This window comes from Molossus molossus, unplaced genomic scaffold (genome assembly GCF_014108415.1).
Source record: "Molossus molossus isolate mMolMol1 unplaced genomic scaffold, mMolMol1.p scaffold_m16_p_22, whole genome shotgun sequence".
NCBI lineage: Eukaryota > Metazoa > Chordata > Mammalia > Chiroptera > Molossidae > Molossus > Molossus molossus.
In genome coordinates, this window is record NW_023425358.1 from 36,597,455 (window position 1) to 36,616,372 (window position 18,918).

Below are 18,918 nucleotides of genomic sequence, written 5' to 3' on the forward strand. Positions count from 1 at the left end.
CTGGGGAAGAACGCCCAGCCTTTCTTGGCCATGCTCTTTGGGGGACACCTAGTTCCAGTGCCTCGGACACTTCAAAATCAGGCCGGTACCTGGTGACCCGCCCTTTCTGATCATCTCGGCTTGGCCACTGTTCTGACCTGACCACAGCGAGGACTGGCCGGGTGCTTCTCAGTGGAGAGTCTAGGGAGAGAGTCTGGTGGAGGAGTAAATGGGAGGCGCCCACAGGGCTTCAGAGGCGGAGCCCCAGCTGTCCCGGCTCAGTGCCCGTATCTGTGAAGTGGTTGCCTCCTGGCAGTGGGTCAGTCCGCCCCCCATCAGCGGGCCATGCGGCCTCCCCGGGTGGCGAGTCTGCCCTGCCCTGAGGCAGTTGCATCATCAAGAAGTTTCAGTTTGCACTAGTCTCCAAAGCAAACATCAGGACCTGCCGCGTGCCAGATGCAGGGTGGGGCCCCTGCCCCTTGGGACTCTGGGCAGGGCAGGTGCGGGGAGCCCAAAGAAATGGAAGTACCAACTGCTTTGGTCAGGTGGGTTCAGAGCAGCGGGAGGAGGGGCCAGGGAGAGTGTCCAGGGGGTTCTGGGTGCTAGAGCCGAGCGGGCTTGGCCACCTGGGGAGCCCAGCTCAGGTGAGGCATTTGGCCCTGGCCCCTGCTGCCCGGTGCCTGTGCACAGATCCTTCCCTCTGGAAATTGAGGGTCTGTTTCATCGATCCGCACTGGCCAGGAAGACTCTGTCTCTATTCGTAAAAGCCCAGCCTCTGACTCAATGGAGGGCCCGAGCCCTCCTCTGCCCTGCATAGGCTTATATGTGTCCCATGCTGTCCTGCTCATAGTCTCCATTCTTCTCTCCTTCCTGCCCATCCATCCATCCATCTACCTGCCCATCCATCCATCCACCCACCTGCCCATCCATCCATCCACCCACCTGCCCATCCATCCATCCATCCATACATCTACCTGCCCATCCATCCATCCACCCACCTGCCCATCCATCCATCCATCCACCCACCTGCCCATCCATCCATCCATCCATCCATCCATCCATCCATCCATCTACCTGCCCATCCATCCATCCACCCACCTGCCCATCCATCTATCCACCCACCTGCCCATCCATCCATCCATCCATCCATCCATCCATCCATCCATCCATCCATCCCGTCCATCTGTCAGTCTGCCTGTTCATTCATCTGTCCATCCAGCTATCTGTCCGTCTGTCCACCTGTCCATTCATCCATCCATCCAGCTGAGGCCAGGTCGACCTTGCTGTGTGGGGCACAGTAGAACAGAGAACGAGACATGAGGTTCTGGCCGTCACTTGAGAACCAGACGTTAACCAGGCGGTGATGGTGGTTATGTGTAGGGGATTATTCGAGTTGGTGTAGCAGGGGAGAAATGGAGCGTGCTTTGTGGGTGACTGTCTGGGGACTCTGAGTCCAGAGGGCCTCGGGGAAGGCTTCTTTGAGAAAGTTTCATTTGAGTCAGCAGCTGAAGGGTGAGTGAGCCCAGAGCAGGGAAGGCTGGGCGCGTGGAAGGGTTGAGGCAGTGCAGACAGCTCGTGCAAAGTCCCTGGGGCAGGAGGAGCTCAGAGCAACTGAAGAGTGGAAGAAGACTGTCGCGGCTGAGCCCGGAGTGGAGGGAGAAGAGGCCGGGCAGCATCCCGTAGGCTGTGGGTCGCTCTGATCAGACTGTGGAGAACGGGTTAGAGGGGCAGCAGTGGCAGACGGGCTGGTGGTAGGGACACCGAAGAGAGGTGTCAAGGCACCTGGGATGGGTTGGGGAGCGGTAGGGCCGGCTGTGCTCCTTGGACAGCTTAGGGCCGGCCCCTGGCCCCACTCCTGCCTGGCTTTCGGGGGATGCCTTGTGGAAGACCACTGCAGCCCGCACGCCCTGAGCCAGGCCGCCCTGTGTCCTCGCTGCAGGTTACCTGCCCAACGGCGAGCACGCCCTGGAGGCCATGCTGGCGGCAGCGAGCATCGGCGCTGTCTGGAGCGCCACTTCCCCAGACTTCGGTGTGAATGTGAGTCGGGGTCCCCACCGGGGGTTCTCGGGGCCCTGAGCATGCCCTGGGTGTGCGGCCCACCAGACTTCCTGGGTCGCAGCGAGCGGGGCACACTCCCAGTGGAGCTGAGGGTCGGCAAGGCAGGAAGGAAATGAGGTCACGCCCCCCGCCCCCGCCCCCCTCCGCCGGGACACAAGAATAACAGGAGAGAAGGAGCCCCAGGCAGGAGCTTGCTTTGAAACCTAAAGACATGATTCTAGACTGTATGCTGCCCAGTGTGTGTGCGGCCACCTTAGCATGTGACATGTGACGGTTTCTGTGTGGGGCTCCAGCCCGAGAGGCCTGGTGGCTGCTCCTGCACCTCCCCACGCCCTGCCCCCACCCCCCTTGTCTCCCCCTGGCCATCTGCACCCGCCCCCGCCCCTGCGCCCCCACCCCTGTGCCCCTGCCCCCCCCCCACCTCCCCCGCGCACCCTCCCCGCACCCATGGTTTCCAGTTTCCCAATTGCTCCCAGAAGCCCCAGGCCTCGGCCCACTGCTGCGTCTGACCTGGGCCCTGGCCCTGTGCAAACACCAGTACCTTCCCCACTGGGTAGACTCCATTCGCTGTTTCGGTGTCTGAGTCCTTTGGTATTCTTTTCCTTCCATCCTTTGTTAATCCCCCCCTGAGGGTACTTTTCCATCGCTGCTTTTAGATCGAGTGGAAGGAGGGGGGAGAGAGAGAGAGAAACATCAATGTGAGAGACATAGTGACTGGCTGCCTCCTGCTTGACCCCAACTGGGGCGGAGGATCGAACCTGCAACCCAGGCACGTGCCCTTGACCGGGAATCGGACCCCAGACCCTTCGGCCCGTGAGCCAGTGCTGCTGAGCCACACTGGCCAGGGCGGTGTCCCTGGTGCTTTCCTGGGGTGCCGGCCAGCTCGGGCGCGGCGTGTGCCCCTGGCCTGGACAGGACCAGGCACAGGGCTGGCTGCCCAGGGGAGGCTTCCCCAGGGCCCGTGATGACTCCGCCCCCGCTCCTCAGGGTGTCCTGGACCGGTTCTCCCAAATCCAGCCGAAGCTCATCTTCTCCGTGGAGGCCGTTGTGTACAACGGCAAGGAGCACGGCCACCTGGACAAGCTGCAGCAGGTCGTGAAAGGTGTGTGGCCCTTGGCCGGAGCTGGCCCGGGGGCGGGCGCAGGGGCGGGCGCAGAGACGGGAGCCCGCAGGACCCGCAGGGCTCGGCGGCTGCAGACCCGTGCAGCCCAGCACCAGGTGCTGTTAGGAACGTAAGTGTCCTGTGAGTGGCCCTCCTCCCCCAGGGCTGCCAGACTTGGAGAAGGTGGTGGTGATTCCTTATGTTGCCTCCAGAGGGACAATCGACATCTCGAGGATCCCCAGCAGGTGAGTCGGCCAGGCTGCTCCGGTCTCGTGGGAACCCACTGCGGCTCCCGCGGGCGGTTCCGTGACCCCTCACTTGGCCTGCAGCGTCTCAGGTGCAGCAGGGTTCAGCTGAGGTCCTCCTCCTGTCGACGGGCACCTGAGGCCCCGAGTGAACCTTCAAGGCCACAGCGCAGATTAGTGGGGAGCAGGTCCCAGGGACCCTCTCTCTTCCTGTCTGTGTCTCTTTCAAGTGGCGGGGCCGGGCCCCACTCCCTGGACGGGCCACACAGTGCTGACAGTACGTAGCCCATGTGTCTGTGGATGTGAATGTGTACCCCCCCCCCCCCGTTTTCATTCTCATCGCTGAGGGCACCTTCCTTTGCTCGTCTTGCATTTACAAGCCGATACACCACCTCCCCGAGAGCCAGATCGAGTTGTGAGGTCTTTACTTGTGGTAGAAATTAAGGAATGGACTGTGGTTTGCTCTAAGTTGAATTTGTCCCCAAATCCTTAGAGTTAGACTCTCTTCCTCTCTCTTGAAGCCGCTGGGGAAAGTTTCAAGGCGCTTGGCTGAGGGTCCTGTGCGGTGTGCCCCGGGCGCGGAGGGTCCTGTGCGGTGTGCCCCGGGCGCGGAGGGTCCTGTGCGGTGCACCCCGGGCGCGGAGGGTCCTGTGCGGTGCGCCGCGGGCGCGGAGGGTCCTGTGCGGTGCGCCCCGGACGCGGAGGGTCCTGTGCGGTGCGCCCCGGGCGCGGAGGGTCCTGTGCGGTGCGCCCCGGACGCGGAGGGTCCTGTGCGGTGCGCCGCGGGCGCGGAGGGTCCTGTGCGGTGCGCCCCGGACGCGGAGGGTCCTGTGCGGTGCGCCCCGGGCGCGGAGGGTCCTGTGCGGTGCGCCCCGGACGCGGAGGGTCCTGTGCGGTGCGCCGCGGGCGCGGAGGGTCCTGTGCGGCGCGCGCTGGGTGGAGGCGGTCAAGCCTGTGTGGTCCCGGGGGCCTGCAGAGCAGAGGGCCAGAGACGCTGCAGGGAGGGTGAGCCGTCGCCTTGAGCCCAGTGGGCACAGCCGGGCTTGTTGTGGGTAGGAAGTGCAGAGAGCTGAGAGAAGGGTGTAGTTGCTCATTCGTAGGGTCTGGTGGCGCCAAGGTGACCTTGGGAGAGGGGCGTGGTCTGGGGACAACTGCAGGGCCAGGATCACAGAGGCCAAAGGGAACCATGAGCGAAGCGACCGCTGCCTGAGGGCTGAAGGTCTGGAGCCGGATGCTGGCTGGGTGATGCTGCGCTAGTGATCAGCCTCTCTGGGCCTTGGTTCCCTTCTGTGAAGTGGGGATGGAACAGTCCGTCCCTCACAGTCTGGCTGTGAGCAGAGCGCATTAGTTGGCTCTCAGTAACCATGAGAGAAGGTGACAGCCGCAGGCAGGCGTGGGCTGGTCCCCGGCAGCGTCCAGGCCGGGATGAGCCAGCCCTTCCATGCAGGCCCAGGGGCCAGGACTTGTCCACTCGACTGTGGGCACCCTGCCAGCCCTGACAAATTATAAGCAGATGACAAAGCTCGGTCTCGGCTCACGCAGCCCTGAGCAGCTCCCTGCTCCTGCGGGCAGGGCTGTGGGGCAGAGGCTGGAGGACAAGCAGACAGACTTGCTGGCCTCGGGTGCGGGCTCTGGTTCCTGAATGTGTTCATCAGTAACTGATACAAAATGAGAGCGTCCAGGAGCATTAGCCCTTCATTGGTTTCATACAGTGCAAAACGGCAGCAACAGCAGCAGCTGTTCACGGTGACCTGTGGACTGTTGGAAAGAGGCTGTTCTCTGGCCCTGGCCAGCCTGCTCCATGGTTAGAGCATCGGCCCGCGTACCAGTGGGTCGCGGGTTTGGTTCCGGTCCAGGGCACGTACCTCGGCTGCGGTTCGTCCTGACCGGGAGGCAACCAGTCGATGTGTCCGTCTCACATCGATGTTTCTCTCTCTCCCCCCCCGCCCCACCTCCCACTCTATCTGAAGATAAATAGGAAAAAAATGTCCTTGGGTGAGGATTTAAAAAAAAACTAAACTTTTTTCTCTGGACACACTGATTACATCGGGCACCCATGTGAGTGGGGTGCGGGTGAGAGGTGGAGGTGGATGGGCCCCATCGGCCGGAACGACCGACGGCCAGGCGTTTTCCTGGTGCTCTGGAGCAGGTGGCCTTGCTCACATGCAGAGATGAGTTACTTCTATGCCCTTCTTTTTTTAAAAATATTTTTTCTTTGTTGATTTTAGAGAGAGAGGAAGGGAGAGGGAGAGAGAAATAGAAACATCAATGAGAGAGAACATTGACTGGCCGCCTCCTGCATGTCCCCCTCTGGAGACCGGACCCGCAACCGGGACATGCGCCCTGACCAGGAATCGAACCAGTGACCTCTTGGTGTGTGGGTCGGCGCTCAGCCACTGAGCCACACCGGTGGGCTCCACGCCCTTCCGAACCTCACTCACCTGCCCCGGAGACCGCACCTTTCCGGAGGCCTCCCGCTGCGACCAGGGCCCTTCACGGCAGCGCTTCTGCGTTCGCCTTGCAGAGGAGCCCCTTGCGGGCCGCGGCTGACCCGACCTGACTTCTCCCCCGCCTGGGAGAGACGCAGCCCTGTCCGTGTCCGTTCGTCTTCTCCCCTAAAACCCCGAGGAGCAGGGTCTGGACGGCTGTTTCTGCCGCAGTTCCTGCTCAGAGAGCAGGTCTGGTCGTGCCCTCTGGCGGCTCTCGGCCACATGCCCGGTGCCTCATGTCAGCTTTGGGGACAAGGAGGACTTCTTAGGCTATGCACGTGGGCCTAATTTCACGTGTTCCTGGGCCGACAGTGGCGCTGCACGCTTTGGGTGGCGTGAACCCGTGATAACCCATGACGACCACTGGCGGTTTTTCATCATAGAAACTAGTTTTCGGGTCCTGGCCCCACCTTCTCGCTGTGCCCTTCACACGCAGGAGGAGCTCATGCATCCCACACCCGCTCCCTCCCTCCTCCTCACGGGGCAGCGTAGTGATTCAGGCCCCCTGGGCCGCGGCCTCGCTTTAAGGGAAGCCGGGGTCTGCTCACGAGGTGGGTGGTGGCCGAGGTGGGGCGCCGGCGGCACCTCCCAGCCTCAGCGAAGCTGCTTCCCCGGAGCAGGCCCAGGCCCCCCACCGCGACGCGGACGCTGTGAGAACAGGCAGCCTGACCTGTTCAAGCAGCCGGGAGGTGTCCCCCCTCCGCTGCTTCCCCGGAGCAGGCCCAGAGCCCCCACCGCGACGCGGACGCTGTGAGAACAGGCAGCCTGACCTGTTCAAGCAGCCGGGAGGTGTCCCCCTTCCGCTGGCTTCCCCGGAGCAGGCCCAGGCCCCCCACCGCGACGCGGACGCTGTGAGAACAGGCGGCCTGACCTGTTCAAGCAGCCGGGAGGTGTCCCCCTTCCGCTGGCTTCCCCGGAGCAGGCCCAGGCCCCCCACCGCGACGCGGACGCTGTGAGAACAGGCAGCCTGACCTGTTCAAGCAGCCGGGAGGTGTCCCCCTTCCGCTGGCTTCCCCTCAGTCCCGTGTTTGGGAGACTCCGGGAGGCTCGCTCCCCAGGCCCAGGCTCTGGTCCGCCCAGACAGGAGGGGCACGAGGCTGCATCCTGGTGGCAGGGCATGCCACTGTTTGACCCCCCGCGTTTTGCCTGCAGCGTGTTTCTGGATGACTTCCTGGCGACCGGGAAGGGGGATCAAGCGCCCCAGCTGGAGTTCGAGCAGCTGCCCTTCAGCCACCCTCTCTTCATCATGTTCTCGTCTGGCACCACCGGCGCGCCCAAGTGCATGGTGCATTCGGCCGGGGTAGGTCTCCCCGCCCCCATCTTCGGGGTTCTCGCACGCAGCCCGCTCTCGGGTGGGGTGCTGCCCCGAGATCTGCACTCCAGCGGGCAGGGAGCTGCTGCGCCGGTGCTGCGGCCACGCTCAGGGGACAGTGCTGCAGGCCCGGGCCCCTGCTTCCCCGGCGGCTCGGGGCTTCCCGCCGGCCTGCCTGGCACCCTCCAGGGGCGGCTTCCCAGGGCGCCCAGCACGTCAGTGAGACCTTGCAGCCTCGCGCTCCAGCAGCCTGAAGTGGCGAAGGGTGACCCTTCTCTCCTGGTGCATGTAGCTGTGCAGGCTCTGTGCCTAGAGCACCCTGAACCCTTCCACCAGGGGGAGCATGTCCGTGCAAGTCACATCAGAGCCTTAGTGACTTCCTCAACGTCTCCACCGACGGGCGGGGTGCACCCGCCCCTTCCAGCTTGATTTGCCGCCCTCGGCGTGAAGGAAACCTGTGTGCGCCGTGGTGGCTTCTCTGCAGCCCCCAGCCAAGGTGTTGTTTCTGGGGTGACACTGCCACCCCGAGGTGCCTTCTGGTGGGAGCGAGTGGTTCTGCAGTGAAGCCCTCCTGCGTGTGCGTCGGGTCGGAGATCTGCTCCGCGGCTGCCGGTGTCGCTGCCCCTCGAGGGAGGCCAGCACCTGGCCAGCGCTGCTCGCGGCCGTGCCGATGGCCGCCTTCGACACCTCGCGCAGGGCTGGGGCGTGTGTGGAAAACAGCAGGCGGTCTAGGAGAAGCAGCGTATCCCTGCTTCTGTTTCCGTGACTGTCACTTCTTAGGAGAGGGACAGAAAACGTACTGGATGCAGTTTGCTCACGAGATCGTCGTGTGTGGTGCGTGCGAAGCGGGCACATTCAGGACGCGTCGCACTTACCGTGTCACCAGGGCCTCCTGGGTCTCCGAGCAGCTGGCCGCTTCCACGTGGTCTCGGCCGGGGAAGGCTGGCACTCCCGGGTTTCCGGTGGGGAGGGCTGCTCCCGCTGGGGTGTTTTCTGAGTCCGCGAAGGGCCTCAAAGCAGCTGCCCTCCCGTCTCTGAAATTAAATTATCTTCCTGCTGGAGGCCCACGAAGCCAGGCTGCTCCCCTCCCTCCCCGGCTGGGCCGGGACTGTTCGCAGATTAGGGGAGACCTACCCCTGAGCTACGGCTCCGATGGAGGTGCTGGAGAGAGGAGCATGGCCGGCGTGTCCTGTGCCCCGGGAGGGGGCCAGTGGACAAAGGGCCAGGCCGGGCAGACCACTGGGGGGGACGCAGTTCTCAGTTGGAAAGGGCACGTTCACGCGGTCCGGGAGCCGGTCCTTGCCGCGGTTCCCGTGTGAACAGTGGCTCATCTGAAGTTCGTCGCTGTCACTCGGCCACTCCCATCCCTGGGAGACAGCCTGACCTCCACTCCCTCTGCCTGAGGTGGCGGGTCCCAGAGGGTGTGGCTGTCACTCGGCCACTCTCATCCCTGGGAGACAGCCTGATCTCCACTCCCTCTGCCTGAGGTGGCAGGTCCCAGAGGGTGTGGCTGGCCCCTGGCACCTAGAGCTGGTGGGCCGACGGGAGCCTGTCAGGGCTGCTTCGTCCTGGGCTCTCGGGTCGGGGCAGGGAGACGAGGGCGGCCGCCCGTCGGGCGAGGGAGCCAGGGTCCGCTTTGCTGGGTCAGCAGTGTGTCCCCTCCTGGGGCAGCGTGTGTGACATGCGGCCTCTCCTCCCCCAGGGCACCCTCCTCCAGCACCTGAAGGAGCACGTCCTGCACGGGAACACCACCAGCAGCGACACCATCCTGTATTACACCACGGTGAGTGGGCGGGGGGCCGGGTGCCGTGCTCAGGGGCCTCTCCCTCCGCCTCCCCCTCAGTGGCTTTGGTTCTGGTGGCCTCGGAAAAGCAAACAACACAGCGAAGCCCATGTCCTTGAGTCTCATCCCTGTGCCGTGTCACTGGGCGGCACGGAGGGAAACCAAGTGGTGGGTCCTGCCCCGCCCCTGCTGTGCAGTGTGGACGGACAAGCGCGTTAGACGGGAGCGGAGTTCAGGGGTCGGAGAGGGTCCCCACTTGGCTGGACACTGACGTGTGAGATCTGAGGACCAGTGAGAGGACGCAGTGCCTGTCCCGAGGGGGGGGGGCGCAGTGCCTGTCCCGAGGGAGGGGGCGCAGTGCCTGTCCCGAGGGAGGGGGCGCAGTGCCTGTCCCGAGGGAGGGGACGCAGTGTCTGTCCCGGGGGAGGGGGCGCAGTGCCTATCCCGAGGGGGGGGTGCAGTGCCTGTCCCGAGGGAGGGGACGCAGTGTCTGTCCCGGGGGAGGGGGCGCAGTGTCTGTCCCGAGGGAGGGGGCGCAGTGTCTGTCCCGAGGGGGGGGGCGCAGTGCCTGTCCCGAGGGGGGGAGGCAGTGCCTGTCCCGAGGGGGGGAGGCAGTGCCTGTCCCGAGGGGGGGACGCAGTGCCTGTCCCGAGGGAGGGGACGCAGTGTCTTTTCCAAGGCTGCAAATACCAAGAGGGCCCAGAAGGATTTAGTTGTTTTCTGGACAATGACTCTGTGCTGGGTTTTTACTTTTTTAATTTTATTATTATTTTCTATTCTCACCCGAGGACATTTTTGCATTTATCTTCAAATAGAGCGGGAGGGAGAGAAAGAGGAAAAGAGAGAGAAACACTGATGTGAGAGAGAGACACTGACTGGCTGCCACCCACACAGCCCCAACCGGGGCCGGGACCAAACTGCAACCGAGGTACGTGCCCTTAGCGGGAACCGAACCCGGGACTCTTTGGTCCGTGGCCTGCGCTCTAACGCTGAGCCACACCGGCCAGGGCCTGAAGTTTTAAAGAGACAGTATGGTGGAAGTGAGGCCCTGACCTGTGGGGTGCCGGGGACAGGGCAGGCCTGCAGGCTCCTGATGTGTGGCTGTGGGCGGTGGCCTCACCTCTCTGCCTGGCTAAGTCAAGGGCCTGGGCCCAGGACAGCCCTGCTGGTCTCCTCCCCCGGGGACAGTGGAGGGACTTCAGAATCGGGAGCGTGTTTCTCAAGGGCGGCTCCCTGTCCTGGAGGCTCCCTGTCCTGTGAGTGAGGACTGGGCGTGGATTTTCCCACGGAGACCCAGCATCCCCCCGCCGAGCCCGCCCGCGCCGTGTCCCTCCCTCCGGACTGTGCTGGACAACAGACTCCGGACGCGGACCCGGGCGGAGCTCGTGTGCTGGGAACGGGCGGCTCTCACCAGCTCCGGGCTCGGCTGGTGGCTGCTGGGACGTGAGGCTGAGTGGAGGGGGGCAGCTGGCCCCGCACTGGGTGACCGAGCCCCATCCCACCCCGTCTGCCCAGGCCAGCTGGATGATGTGGAACTGGCTGGTGTCCGCTCTGGCCACGGGCGCCGCGCTGGTCCTGTATGACGGCTCCCCGCTGGTGCCCACGCCCAACGTGCTCTGGGACCTGGTCGACCGGATAGGGTAGGTGCCCTGCTGGACTTCACCCTCCTGCCCGTCATCAGCGCCCCGTGCGGCCGCTCCCTGTGCTCTGGACCCTCACGTGGGTGCCCCAGTGCTTCCTGCCGGCGTCGCCCGCGGTGCTTGGCTGGGCGGCAGTGGGCACCGAGGAGCCGAGGCCAGAGCGGGTTAGAAGGGGAGCCCCCTCCTGGCCCCCGAGGACTGAAACCTGGGAAGAGGAAGGGCCCTCCCCGCCTGGTGCCCCTCCTGGTCCTCACTGGCACTGTCCTGTTTCATGACCGTTGTTAATTGTGCCTGGGGGCCGATTCTGCTCACTGTCGACCTGCCGGTGGGTTTTCGGGATGAGAACGTGGGAGTCAGCCGAGTCGGGATGTTCTCATTACGTACAGTCTGAGTCTGTGCACGGTGGGCAGACAGGAGCCGCTAACATTTAACACCCTTGGCCATTAACATTTTAAATACAACGTTGCCCAGCCTGGGAAATATTTAAATCCTGACATTTGGTGTACAATGGAGGTTCTTTCCTAATGAGAGTGTTTCCAGCGAAAGGTTAATCAAATCCCTGGGAACTCGGAGGGCTCCCGTATCTTCCCCCCAATACTGCAAGCTAGGCTGTGGATGGAGACACTCCTGGTGTGTGTGCAGGAATGTGTAAGCATACCTGTGTGAGTGTGTGTGAGCGTGCATGCATGTGAATGTGTGTATGTGAATATGAATGTGTGTGGTGTGTAAGCACGTCAGTGAGCATGCATGTGTGTGAATGCGAGTGTGCAAGCATGTCTGAGCATGCGCGTGTGAGTGGTGTGTAAGCATGCCGGAGTGTGAGCATGCATGTGTTTGTGTGAACATGTCAGTGTGAGCATGCATGTGTGTGAGCGCGGTGTGTAAGCATGTCTGAGCATGTATGTGAGTGTGTAGCGTGTAAGCATGCCTGAGTGTGAGCATGCATGTGTGAATGAGTGTGAGCATGCATGCAAGTGTGTGAATGAGTGTGTGGAGTGTGTAAGCATGTCTGAGTGTGACCATGCATGTGGGCGTGAGTGTATGTGTGTATATGCACGTGCATGGTGTACAAGAGAGTGGTGGCCAGGGGGTCTTGTGCTTAGGGCCAGGGTTGGAACTCGGGGTCTTGTCTGGTTTTGCTAGTATGGGGCAGGCGTCAGGTCGCCTGAACCGTGTCGCCGCCTTGAGCGGACGCACCGCGGTGAGATGGTTCCAGATGGAGCCTCGGGACGGGGAGCGGGCTCGTCCATCACTCAGGCACCCCTTTGCCAGCACCATGTCCGTGCCGTGCACACACGGGGGGTGAGGCGTGTCACTGCCAGATGCCAGTGAACAGGTGTGAGGACCCTTCAGCCAAGGTCAAATAGTAGCTTAACCCAGAAAAACGAGTCTTGATTTTGCACACGTATCGGAAGTGAGCCTTCCGTTTTGGAAAGAAGCTCGAGGAGTTTCGGTGACTTCTTCCCTCCTGTGCCCTCAGCATCACCATCCTGGGAACGGGCGCCAAGTGGCTGTCTGTGCTCGAAGCGAGGAACATGAGGCCAGGTGAGTGTGGCCGGTGTCTGGTCCCCAGCTGCCGGGGAGCCGCAGCCCTGTGCTGTGAGTCCCCCGCGTGCCGGCCAGCGGCAGGTGGTTCAGTCTTGCTGCCTCCCCCCAGTGGAGACCCACAGCCTGCAGACGCTGCACACCATCCTGTCCACGGGCTCCCCGCTGAAGGCCCAGAGCTACGACTACGTGTACAGGTGCATCAAGACCAGCGTCCTCCTGGGCTCCATCTCAGGTACGCTGCGTGTGCTGGCGCCAGGGAGGGGGTCCTGCAGCACTCGGAGGGGGGGGGTGCCCCCAGGCCGGTCCCCCTGCGCAGGCACAGCCCCTGACCCGCGGTGCCTGCCGGGCGGATCTGACGGGCGAAGCGTTCGTTTCTCATGCGGCTGAGTCTTGATGTCCCATGTGACCACGAGAGGTCGTTTACTTAGTCTCTCCTCCCGCGGGGGACTGGGTCAGAAATAAGTCACCCGGACACGGAAGGCTCGCTCCAGTGTCTCATTTCCCTGGAGAGGGGCTCCCTGTCTGGGACTTGGCAGCGCTCATCTGCGGGGGTATAGATGTCCGTCCTTCCGGTCTTTCTCCTTCGCTCTCATTCACTGGAGTCTCGTCTCGTCGCGGTCGCAGGTGGCACGGACATCATCTCCTGCTTCATGGGCCAGAATGTGTGTCTTCCTGTCTACAGAGGGGAGATCCAGGCCCGGAACCTGGGCATGGCCGTGGAGGCCTGGGACGAGGAAGGTACGGCCCCCCCTGAGTGTCGACTGGGGAGCGTGTGTGTGCAGTGTCCGAGAGCTGCCTCGCAGGCAGCACTCGCTGAACGAGCCCCCCCCCCAGGAAAGGCGGTGTGGGGGGCGAGCGGAGAGCTGGTGTGCACCAAGCCGTTCCCCTGCCAGCCCACGCACTTCTGGAACGACGAGAACGGCAGCAAGTACCGCAAGGCGTACTTCTCCAAGTTCCCAGGTGGGCGCCGCTCGCAGCCCCGCCCGGGCCGTGAACTCTGGTGCCGCCTGTCCCGGAGCTGTCTCTGGGTTCAGGTTCCTCGGCGGCACCCTCTGTGCCCAGGGCCCCTGCCTGTGTGGGGGTGGGGGCTCTGTCTGCTTTAACTGCTCCCTTGGTGAGTCCCTGAGAGGCGTGGCTTCTTTTTACGGCTCCGTGTGGGTGGAGAAGTTTGATCCCTTGGGTGGTTAGCTTTGCTGAGCCCCAGGACGAGGGGTGGCTCCGCATCAGTGTCACGTCCAGTTCGTCCCTCCCTCGCCCTCCGTGCTCCCTGGGCTTCACCTGCGGTGGCTCTCTGTCCACTGGCCGGGGCCTGAGCTCCGGCCTGCAGTACGGGCCTGTGGCAGGAGACGCCTGCCCGGTCACGCTGCTGCCCCTCCAGGCCCCCTTCTCCTCCCCAGGCCCAGGGTTGTCCTTTCCCACTTGGGGGCCCTGCTGATGTCCACCAGTGCGACTCACGTTGCCACGCAGCCCCCTCCCAGGGTGACTGAGCACTCTGCCCCCTGCAGGTGTCTGGGCGCACGGTGACTACTGCAGGATCAACCCCAAGACCGGGGGCATCGTCATGCTGGGCCGGAGGTGAGGGTCTGTGGTCGGCCTCGCTTCCTTGGACCCCCTTTTCCCGAGGCGCCGGGGAGGGGAGGGGGGCGCTTCCCATGTCCGTTTCCGAGGGCCTGGTTCACTATTCTGTGCTCGGACCTGGTGGGCGGAGGGGCGACAGCTTTTCCAGGACTGAGGTTTGTGGGCCAGGGCCCCCTGCTCCGCTCAGGAGCTGCGGCGTGTTCATGATCTCGTCTCTTTCCAGCGACGGCACGCTCAACCCCAACGGAGTGCGGTTCGGCAGCTCGGAGATCTACAACATCGGTACGTTCCCCTTCTCCCCAGTCATTGTCAAGTCGGGGAAGGAGGGGTCCTGGCGGGGCGCCCAGAGGGCTGCCTTCCGCAGACTCACCTTCCGGCAGGACTCCGCCCCCGAGCCTCCTGCTGTGAGTTAGCCATTTCCGGTGTGTCCTAAGGACACACCTCGTCCTCGCTGCTCGCAGCCCTCAGAACCTCAGAAGGGGACTCAAGACCGCAGGCTGTCCCCATCCCTGTCACGCTTCATGCTCACGGTGAGCTCCGGCCAGGCGGTTAGTTGAGTCTGCTCTTTATGAGTCGAGAAGCAGAAACACAGGGAGGTTGCGAGGTTGCTGAGGGTCACACAGTACCACGCAGGGCACCAAATACAGCGTGGGCCGTGGCCCCCCGCTGCACAGTGGGCTCATCCGGGGGCCTCACAGGGCCCAACTCAGCCCAGCAGCTCAGCTGCGCAGTCTCGTCGGGGCTGCTGTGCAGCGGGGGGAGAAGTCCCCACCTCGCTCGGCCTCTGCTCCTCCCACCACGAGTTCTTGCCTCCTCTTTAAGGAACGTAATAAGTAAGGGCCGCACACGATCTTGTTCACACCGTCTTCCCCCTGCCCCCCGTCTCCAGGGGCTCTTTCCAGCAGGGCTGGGGGGGAGAGGGCCGTCCTTGTCCGGTGCGTTGGCCGAGGCGGACAGCTGGAGCGTGGCCCCACCCCCTGTCTCCACAGTGGAAGCCTTGGAGGAGGTGGCGGACAGCCTCTGTGTCCCCCAGTACAACGAGGACGGGGAGGAGAGGGTGGTCCTCTTCCTGAAGATGGCCTCCGGGCACACCTTCCGGCCCGACCTGGTGCAGCGCATCCGGGACGCCATCCGCGTCGGCCTGTCGGCCCGGCACGTGCCCAGCCTCATCCTGGAGACCAAGGGCATCCCGGTAAGGCTCTGTCGCCTGCCGCCCCGCAGCGGGCCAGCACGCCGCCGTCTCCCGCAGGCCCATGCACAGGAACTCTAAGGCGCGTGCTTTACATAGTGTTTGTCCCTGTTGCCTGGCAACAGGCTCTCTCCCTGTCACCTCTTTTCTGACCCTCCCTAAACTGCATCGCGAGCGCCTTCTGCCCAGCCCGCTGTTCAGAGCGGAAGCAGGCTCGCCCTGCACATCTCCCTGGCCTTTCCCGATGCGGGTTAGTGTGCTCTCAGAATCATCCCGAGAAAACGAACCCCAGCTTTCTGAAGAGCCACTGCGTGCGGTCGCTTTGGCGCTTCCTGTTAAGTCCGTCTGTTCGGGCCCTGAAGGCTGTGCCCCCTCTGACCTGTTCAGGTGGGGTGAGGCTCCCAGTCGGAGCACAGGTCTCACTTGCTGTGCCCACAAAACGAGGGTCTGTCAGCTGAGAGAAGGAAGTGCTGGCTACGGGCATGTACCCCGCAGTCCACACACAAGAGGCAGGCTGCCCTCCAGCCTGCGGAACAGCTGCTCGCGGGAGCCAGCAGGTGGCGCTGCGCTCTGCGGCTGCGCCAGCAGGACCTGCGCTGGAGGCAGATGGATCCGAGACAAGGCTTCCTGGGAGCCATGAAAGACGGCGGCCGTTGACCCTGAAACTCCTCCAGCGCACGAGTCGGTTCTCTAGCAACGCCTTTAAAACGGTGTCTCCGGGCTGGGGGCGGGGGGTGTACCCCCGAGGCCCGCTGTGTGCAGGTGCTCATGGAGACCCTGCTTCCCCAGCCCAGCCACACGCTCGCTGTGGGCTTGCTTCCTTGGAAAATAGTGCCCACATGTCCTTTTCCATTTGGGTTATGCAGAGGAAGGGTCGCAGGGGAAGGGAGTTCTCTTGGGGACTCTGCAGGGATGTGGGCTCCTGGGCCAGGAGGTGCCTGGATCCACAGCCCCTCGGCCTTTCCTGAGGGGGCCAGGGCCGCCCTCAGCGGGTCCGGCCTGTCTGCATGCGCTTGGGCTAGACCGGTGCTGTGGGCCTGGCCTGGCCGTTCTGGGAGAGCAGCGCCCTCTGCTGGGCGTGCTGTCCCCAGGCTGCTGCTCCTGGACTGGGCCGGACGCGAGAGAGACGGCACGTGTCCCTCCTGTCCTGCTCTCGGCTCTGTGGGGACTGCTGGGCCGGAGGTCATGCGGAGGGTGACCTGAGGTGTTCCAAGTATTTTCAGAGCCCCGTGGTCTGAGTTAATGGAGCACTTGGGGGAGGGTTTTCTCTGTGTGTCGCTGAGCCGGGGAGGGTCTGGCCCAGCCACAAGGATTTGGGGGACAAGTCAGGCCCTTGTCCTGGGTCACAGTTTGTACGCCTGGCCTGTCCTGTCTCTCTCCCCTGGCCCCTCCTACCAGGAAACAGTAGTGGGGTCTCCTCTGAAACACTGTCCGGTTACTTTTGGCTAAGGGGAGGTGTAATTACTAGCTCCCACGAGCCTGGAGCGTCTGTGAAGCTCACGCGCACAGGAAACGTGTGTGACACTCCCCGAGGCCGCCGCGGCGACAGGGCCCTCGGCAGCCAGCGCTCAGATCCTCGGTTAGCTCACGCGTCAGCGAGTTTTCCGCATGAATGGATTTTCATCACCGCAGGTTTCAGAGAACAAGCATTGCTGCTGGAGAGGTCGGCCCAGCAGCTTAGGGGCTGTGTGGTCCTAGAACAGGGTGGGGGGGCCTTTCTTCCGCCGGGGCCGTCGGGTATGTATAGTATCCTTTGTGGACGGTACAAAATCATCACCTTAAAACCCTGCTCTGTTTGGTCAAGCTATTTGGTGAGGCTCTGGTGTTAGCTGGTATTGATTCCGCGGGTTTGTGAGGCCAGAGGGCCGGATGTGCCCCACCCCTGTCCTGGAAGCTTCCTGACCCCTAAACACACCAGCGCCGTCAGGATCACAGACGGAGCCCACAGGTGACGAGAGAAAGTCATGCCCCTCCCGCTCAGATAAACACCTCTCAGTGGAACAGTTGACAAGACTGTGGTGGTGGTGGTGGATGAGACGTGATTTCCGGTTGCCCATTGGTGACGACGTCACGGGAAGCCTGGGATGCTCGTCAGCTGGTCTCTGTAACGCGGGCACGTGTGGTGAAGGAACATGCACAGCGAAATGCGGGTAGAACACGATTTCGAGGCACTCCCGAGAGCTGTGCTCCCTCCCTTCACCTCCCAGCCTCGGGGTGGGGTCCTGTTACCCCATTTTGCATCCACGGAACAAGCTCAGGTTAGGGGTCGGCCCCCAGCCCCCGGATGTGGTGGCGGGCGTGCCACGGGCTAGCGTGGTGAGGCCCCTCCGTGCCTGCGTGGTCGGCCCGGAGCTGGGAGCGCGGGCCCTGGGCCCGGGCTGGGGGCCTGCCTGGTTCGATGTGCGGGCGGGCCGAGCCGAGGGCCGTGCTCCCAGGGTTAAAGGCGTCTGTGTCCTCCCCTTCCCTGCAGTACACCCTCACCGGCAAGAAGGTGGAAGTGGCCGTGAAGGAGGTCATTGCCGGGAAGGCCGTGGAGTACCGCGGAGCCTTCTCGAACCCCGAGACCCTGGACCTGTACCGGCACATCCCCGAGCTGCAGGGCTTCTGATCGCGCCGTCCGCCTCCCGCGCACGGCGGTGCCAGAACCGTGTGGTCCAGGAAGTCGCTCAGCACCGCAGCGCTCAGGCTTTGGGCTTGGGGAGAACCTGGGGTCCACCTGGGGTGCCGGTCTGCCCATGCCAGCATGCGGGCCTGACCTGGAGGCCCAGGGGCGTGTGGGGGTGGGGCTGTGCCTGCACCTGTGCTCCAGCGACAGCCTGTCCCCGAGGAGCATCTGGCCCTCAGCCCCCCGTGGGTCCACTTCTCGGTTAAGGCACAGGTCTGTTCCTCCCTGTACCTCAGTCTCGGCTCTGGCCATTGTCCCTCAGGGCCCGTCTGTCTGTCTGTCTGTCGTTGCCCATCAGCTGTGACAATGGCGCTGCCCAGTGTGACTTCCTGCAGCTGGTGGTCAGGGCCCGGCGGCTGCCGCCTGCGCATCTCCCTGATGGATGGAACACGCGCCATTCCTGGTGGAGCCGCGTCGCCCCACCAGACGGTGGGCGCTGCCAGAGAGCAGTCCCCTCCGGAGGACCAGACGGTGGGCGCTGCCCAGAGAGCAGTCCCCTCCGGAGGACCAGCGGACGCCCAGCTTTACTGGGAGCTTGTTGTTTCGTGGACTTTGAGTGGTTCAGAATCTCTACTGTGGACGGCCTGGTGTGTGGGTGTCTGGAGAGCTGGACGCCACCCTGGGGCGGCGCTCAGGGATGTGTCCTCAGCCTGTGCTGCTCTGCCCTAGGGCCCTCGCCTGCAGGAGGGCACCGCGCCTGTCAGCCGCGTCTCGGGGTTGACAGCCAGGTCGTCTATGTTCTCTTCAGTTCTTGTAATCCTGATGTTCATTTTTGTATTTTTAAAAACAGCACAGTGAAATACTTTTTTGAATCCATTTTCTTCTGGATTATAAAAATAGGGGACAGTGCCACGAGGAATCTAATGCAATAAAGAGATGTGTTGTGTACACACTACACGTGCAGTGTGCTCGCGTGTGCTCTGTAGGGGTGACCGGCTCCGGGCAGGAATCGGGTTCTGCAGGAGCCATGTCCTGGGGGAGAGGCTTGGTCCAAATGGTTGGGGCATTTCCTGGGCCCCTGGTGACCAAGTGACCCAAGAGTGCTCTCACCCCACGGCGATAATGTTCTCACCTGGGCTTCCCTGTGGCTGAGGGCCGGTTTCTGGACAGCAGCTCTTGTCATTGCAAGAGCCGTGTTCCGGAAAAAGGGCTGCGTAAGAAGCCAAAAGCCCGCCCCCTCGGTCTGTCCCTTTCTTATCAGCAAAGCAGTGGCTTTTCTGGAAACCCAGCTGAGCGCCTATCAGCGTGTGCATCGTTGTCAGAGGGCCACGCAGCCGTCCTAGCTGCAAGGGAGTCTGAGCCTGTTCCCCTTATTAAAATATCTTTTTAT

General features: G+C 63.2%; 1 protein-coding gene across 1 annotated transcript in view; it reads left to right on the top strand.

Moving 5' to 3' along the window:
* Positions 1–18,452, top strand: part of AACS (acetoacetyl-CoA synthetase) — a 28,797-nt gene extending 10,345 nt beyond the window's left edge. The window contains exons 5-18 of the mRNA XM_036277121.1: positions 1,919–2,016; positions 3,025–3,139; positions 3,303–3,384; positions 7,026–7,173; positions 8,888–8,968; positions 10,484–10,608; positions 12,089–12,153; positions 12,266–12,388; positions 12,781–12,894; positions 12,991–13,116; positions 13,662–13,731; positions 13,958–14,016; positions 14,724–14,926; positions 17,394–18,452. Of these exons, the coding sequence (XP_036133014.1) occupies positions 1,919–2,016; positions 3,025–3,139; positions 3,303–3,384; positions 7,026–7,173; positions 8,888–8,968; positions 10,484–10,608; positions 12,089–12,153; positions 12,266–12,388; positions 12,781–12,894; positions 12,991–13,116; positions 13,662–13,731; positions 13,958–14,016; positions 14,724–14,926; positions 17,394–17,531 (1,547 nt within the window). The 3' untranslated portion in view covers positions 17,532–18,452. The remainder of the gene's footprint in view (positions 1–1,918; positions 2,017–3,024; positions 3,140–3,302; positions 3,385–7,025; positions 7,174–8,887; positions 8,969–10,483; positions 10,609–12,088; positions 12,154–12,265; positions 12,389–12,780; positions 12,895–12,990; positions 13,117–13,661; positions 13,732–13,957; positions 14,017–14,723; positions 14,927–17,393) is intronic.
* The last annotated feature ends 466 nt before the right edge of the window (positions 18,453–18,918 follow it).